Consider the following 5534-nt stretch of genomic DNA (forward strand, 5'->3'; position numbering starts at 1 on the left):
CCTTTAATGAAGGATGTTTTTACCATTAGAGGGCGCTAAAACACAATGTCCTTTTAAAAGAAAAGAAGAGAGAAATTAGCTCGTGAGGGGGCGGGACAAATATTCCGTGACGCCACCGCAAAATCAAAGATGTTTAAAATAGTAAGACGTTTGCTCGGTTGCATTTCCTTCTAGGCTCGTTTCGAACAAGTATCAACGAAATAAAAATCAGATTCCAAACACTGTAAAACACACTGAGAACCCCCAACGAAAAAAAACAGTACCTACATTTCTATCATTTATCTTATCTTTAAAGACCGTTTGGTCATGTTCGCTCAGGAGACGAACTTTGTGGTGGCAAGATGGCGTCGAGTGACAGTCTCTCGTCTCTGGTAAGAAAACCCCAAAACATGTGAAGACACGTGAAAATGGTGGACGGCTTATTCATTTTAGACGGTTCTCTCTGGGTGGCTAAGGCAAACTGTTTTCCAAACCAAAAGCGACGACACGTCGACTTGTAATATCAGCAGCACGTGTGACTTTGGGGGACAGTCTTCTAATATCCCCAAAAACCAATAGGAGATTCGGGGACCCCCTACGGTGGTTTGATGTGTCCCAATACTAAAATGAGCAACTAAACCCATGTCACGATACTGTCACATCGTAGTAAGAATTATAACTCAGGTTTCTTGAAAAAATAAGCAAGATCACATTAGCTTTCGGTCTAATGCACTGGTTCTCAACCTTTTTTTTGGTTTGAACAAATTTATTGACACTAATAACAGAAAAAAAAACAATCATGACAATCTCAACAGCAATTAAGCACATTCACAATAATATATTTCAATATGACTTTTTTAACAGCAAGCACAATGTGAGGTTTGAACAACCCTTCTCGAAAATCTTAATAGCAATCAAGCATATTCACAATTTCATTATACAACATCTTTGTTAGTGTCAATAGATCCGTCCAGGCCAAAGTCGATTATTTTTGGTCTGGATTTTGGTCTGAACAAATTCACTGACACCAAAAACAGAAAACAATCATGACAATCCCAACAGCAACCAAGCACATTCACAATACTATACTCCAACACCACGTTTTCAACAGCAAACACAAAGCGAGGCCCGAACAAACCTTCACGAAAATCAAACACACCCACAATTTCATTATACAACAATCCCTGTTAGTGTCAATAGATCCGTCCAGGCCAAAGTCGACTGTCCTCAGCCTGAACAAATCCACCGACACCAACAGCAGCAAAACACAACTGGTTTGACTCAACCACCCTTCCATCCTAATAATAAACTGCGACCCAAATCAAGAAATTAATCCCAATTGTCAAGTCATGTTGATTTATATAGCCCTTAATCACAAAGAGTTTCAAAGGGCTGCACAGATCAAAGACTTGTAAACTACAGAGTATTATGACATCATCCCCTGATCTAAAACCTACATGAGGGCAAATAATACACAATTGTTGTCAACATAAAATAAAGGTTTTTCAAATGCTATAGAATAGAAGTGTGTTTTAAGCTTAGATTTAAACATTTCCACTGAAGCATTCCACAGCACCGAAGCCCGAATGGAGAACGCTCTCGAACCTGCGGATCTCTTCTTGGCTCTTGGGATCACGAGTAGACCAGCATTTTCAGAACGAAGGCTCCGGACCAGAACATACGGGGAAATTAAATCTGAAAGATATGAGAGAGCAAGTCCATGCATGATTTTGTATACAGCGGAACCTCGGTTCTCGACCATAATCCGTTCCAGAACCCTGTTCGAAAACCGATTCGTTCGATCACCGAAATCATTTTTCCCATTAAAAACAATGGACTTGTTTACCTTGAATGTTTAACGTAAACATGAAGCTAACCCAGGCTAATCATACGTTTGCGTTATCTTCCGTACGAAAGATTCCCCTAACATGAAAATGTAAAAATAAAAAAAATCAGATAGTTACAAGTCATTTAGCACCCGGGTCTCCACAACAAGTGGTGAGCGGTTCATTGGATAGGGGGATCCGTTCCAACACCCTCAATGTTGGGCTCCGTTCCAACACCCTGAATGTTTACCTTGAATGTTTAGCGTAAACATAAAGCTAACCCAGGCTAATCGTACCTTCGCGTTATCGTAATCTTATGAATAGGATTTCTTACCTTTGTGGTGGTCAGTAGAAGGCGCTCGCACACCTCCTTCATATTTGGCTATTATTTCTTTCTTAAATGCAATAGTTGTACACACTACTTTTCTTTATTCACCTGTAGCAACTTTGCTGCTTGCACTGACTTTCTTCGGAGGCATAATAAGGGGCTAAAAAACCCGTACGCCGCTCAGCATCGCACCCTAGCGTACGCACTCACGCATTACCGTCGTTCGAACTCCAATTTTTTTTGACCGAACAGCGAAGCAAGAATTTCTCGAAATTTTCGGTCGGACACCGATTTGTTCGATTTGAGAGGCGTTTGAAAACCGAGGCTCCACTGTACTACCAACAGAACCTTAAAATCACATCTTGTTTAAAAATACATAACATTTTTAAACCATTTTCTGTACCTTCCAGCAGCACTTCAATGGCACTCGTACCCCATTTTTGACTTTCGTTGTTTGCCACGTTTCCTTCCTTCTCAATTTTTGCTATGGTATTTAAAGCGCAGGATGTAGTTTGCCTATACACACACGAGTAAAATGGTGTTTGTTGACACGCAAGAAAACCTTGTGTTGGATCATTGCTCTTGGTTGTACTGCTACCCCCCTGATGTCATTTTGGGTCCTCAGGGTCCTGATGGAGCTTCTGCTGCGGCGCACGCCCTCTCTCTCCCCGCCGAAGCTTACGGGAATGACGTGAGTAAAGCTGCTAGGCCTTCGTGGGTCGTTTACACCAAGCGTATGTTCCAATTTACATTCTAGGAACGTCTGGAAGTCATGTGGGCCATGAAAGCCTACAATCACGCTGAAGTTTACTTTAACGTGAGTGCCGTCGTCATGGTGCGAAAATGTGCCGTTGATGGTAAAGAGCTCTAAGTTTGTTTTGTGTTGTCCTTCAGCTCATCTCCTCAGTCGATCCCAAGTTCCTCAAGTTGACCAAGACGGACGATGACATCTATTCCACCTTCAGAGAGACATTCCGGGACCTTGATATCAAAGTCCTAGACCCGGAACAACTCAAGTCGGCAGAGGCCAAAGAGGTTAGTTGCGATACCTTTTTCTTCTGTAGATTGCTACCGGGCTTCCGTAGTGGTTAGAACATTCACCTGACACGCGGAACATGTTGGCCTGGAGGGAGATGGGTGCTACCAGGCTGTACCTGCCCAAGACACACCACAGGAAATGGTGCCCATAGGACCCTAGTGGTTAAGGGATGCAACCAACCAACCAGATTCCTACAATAGCTCACAAAACTGTGGTAACCAATACCAAAGTACAGATTCTACACGTAATTTCACTATCACTCATTACTTTGGTCCATAGTTTGTGATATGTTCAGACAAGTGTTTTTGCTTCTATTTGCCCAAAAGCCAATTGCTTATCCATCATAGAGATATAATTATTCAAGGGGCATAAAGGAAACTTGAGAATGAAGCGGTGTGGTTTTCCTGATGGTGTGGTTAATTATAATTAAAGGGACAATGTGTAGTATTTAACGTCTCTAAGTTGGGAAAATAACTTCATCATCACAATCATTAACATTTGCATTTTACATACTGAGGTCGAGAAATTTGTTTTTTGTTGAACTTGAGCCTCACCGAGGGAGGGAGCTGGCAGGATTGTCCACAATACCAAACTTTAAGGCTGGGCAAAACAATGAGAAGAAAATGATGCGGTTTGGTCATTTTGAGTTTCCATAGTTTGTATCCTTCGTTGTGCTTTGTAGCACTCGTTTTCTTTGGTATGACAATACAGCGAGATGTAATGGTCAAATATCGCAGTGTTCATTTGGGTTGAATCTCACTTTTGTAAGGGGGGGCGTGCCTTAAAGCTAGAGGTAGGATCTTAAGCCTGAGCCCAGCCCAAAATTTGAGTTGGGCCTAAAATACCAATTATTATGTTCCAGTTTGGGCTGCAACTGGCTTCTCTCGCCAACTAAAAAAAAATGTGTGTGTGTGTATATATATATAATAATAATAATTTCCTTTGTATTGTCATTCTTTGTAACAATGTACACAGAACGAAATGTCGATACACCTGACCCGTTGTAGCGAGCCGATGCAGCCGCAGCCAACAGAGGGCGCCGCCATTTTTTTTTTTACCAATGTTATAAGTCTTAGGTATGACTCGGCCGAGGCGCGAACCAGCAAATATATATATATATATCCACCAATCATTGTTCATTGTTTCTTTTGCTTCGTGGAGGATCTGTGCAATGGATTAGATCTAACTCTTGCGCAAGGCACCCCACCTCCTCCCAAGTCCTCTAAATGAAATTTTAAATTAATTACGGGTTCGGTCCCTCAATCAAGTTTAATTTATCGGGCTACAAGGGGATTTAGTACCCACGGGTAGGGTCTGGCTGAATATTTTAGGCCTGATCTTACCCCACTTAGAGCAGTGGTCAGAAACCATCAAGCCAAGGACTGTTATCAGACTGCACAGAAAGAAAAATGATCGGCATTATTTTATGCTTATATATATTCGTTTGTTTAAATGCGTTTTTTTTTCAACCCAAAACATAACTCAAAGTTTGGGTGTGCGCTAATCCGAGGTTGTAGGATAGTATACTACGGTAGTAGATCACAGTAATGATTGATCCGTCTTAAAATATCACTGACCTCATTTGCTAAGTATTGACTGGACTGCAATGGGAATAGAACCCCGGTTGCGGCAGTGAAGGCGCTGAACCCTAAATTCTAGGTCATTTGGATTGTAGGTGACAAAGGAAAATACATTAAATTTATGTTGTCATTATCACACTATTTTTACACATAGTGCTACGTTGTAATGGAGCATTTTGGGGAAAGAGTTCAGCCTAAGAGAATGGTTTGATAAGATAAAAAGTAATGCCTTTTCCTATGTGGATCCCTAGTGAGTGATTACAGTGGAATTGGGCTCATGATTGAGCCGCGAGAGGAGTCATGAACCCGGTCTGTGGTACATTAAAGGATGTTGTCCACTGCTTTAGGCCTAATTAAAGCAGCTCACCGCTAGATACGAATTGTAATCCCGATTTTGTCCAGAGATGGCGCCCTTTCTGTAACCTTTACGAAGGCCTGGTGGAGGACTTCAACTACGGAACTTTGCTGCGACTGGACAGTCAAAAGGGCTACACTGAAGACAACACTATCTTTGGTAGGGGAAATAATTCAGTCCGTTGTGATTTATTTTTTGAGCAATTTTGGTCGGCTGCCATTGGGCTTACTATTTTTGTTATTCTAGCCACCAGGATCCAGTTTTTTGCTGTGGAAATTGCCCGAAACAGAGAAGGCCTAAACGACACCGTCTTCACGTCTAAGTCCTCCAAAAGTTAACCCAAAAGCACTGTCTTCAAAAAATATTTTCTTTTACTGATGTGCCAAAGTGTGTTAAGTTTGTTAATAAAGGGAAAAATGTTACGGTG

At 41.6% G+C, this 5534-nt stretch overlaps 1 protein-coding gene across 1 annotated transcript; it reads left to right on the top strand.

The window, feature by feature from the left end:
* The first annotated feature begins 223 nt into the window (after nucleotides 1-223).
* pbdc1 (polysaccharide biosynthesis domain containing 1) lies at nucleotides 224-5534 on the top strand. The gene is made up of 6 exons (XM_088356145.1): nucleotides 224-371; nucleotides 2759-2824; nucleotides 2891-2950; nucleotides 3028-3168; nucleotides 5155-5266; nucleotides 5354-5534. Exons 1-6 carry the CDS (start codon nucleotides 342-344, stop codon nucleotides 5443-5445), a joined length of 501 nt encoding a protein of 166 aa, XP_088212271.1. The 5' UTR covers nucleotides 224-341; the 3' UTR covers nucleotides 5446-5534.

This window comes from Urocampus carinirostris, chromosome 16 (genome assembly GCF_059441175.1).
Source record: "Urocampus carinirostris isolate Australia breed hairy pipefish chromosome 16, RoL_Ucar_1.0, whole genome shotgun sequence".
In the NCBI taxonomy this organism is placed as follows: Eukaryota; Metazoa; Chordata; class Actinopteri; order Syngnathiformes; family Syngnathidae; genus Urocampus; species Urocampus carinirostris.

Excerpts from the sequence above, each read along its gene's own strand:
- pbdc1 (XM_088356145.1), top strand. The coding sequence starts at position 342 with ATGGCGTCGAGTGACAGTCTCTCGTCTCTG. Across the intron at positions 372-2,758 it reads GTGACAGTCTCTCGTCTCTG|GGTCCTGATGGAGCTTCTGC; the intron begins GTAAGAAAACCC and ends TTGGGTCCTCAG. Across the intron at positions 2,825-2,890 it reads CCGAAGCTTACGGGAATGAC|GAACGTCTGGAAGTCATGTG; the intron begins GTGAGTAAAGCT and ends TTTACATTCTAG.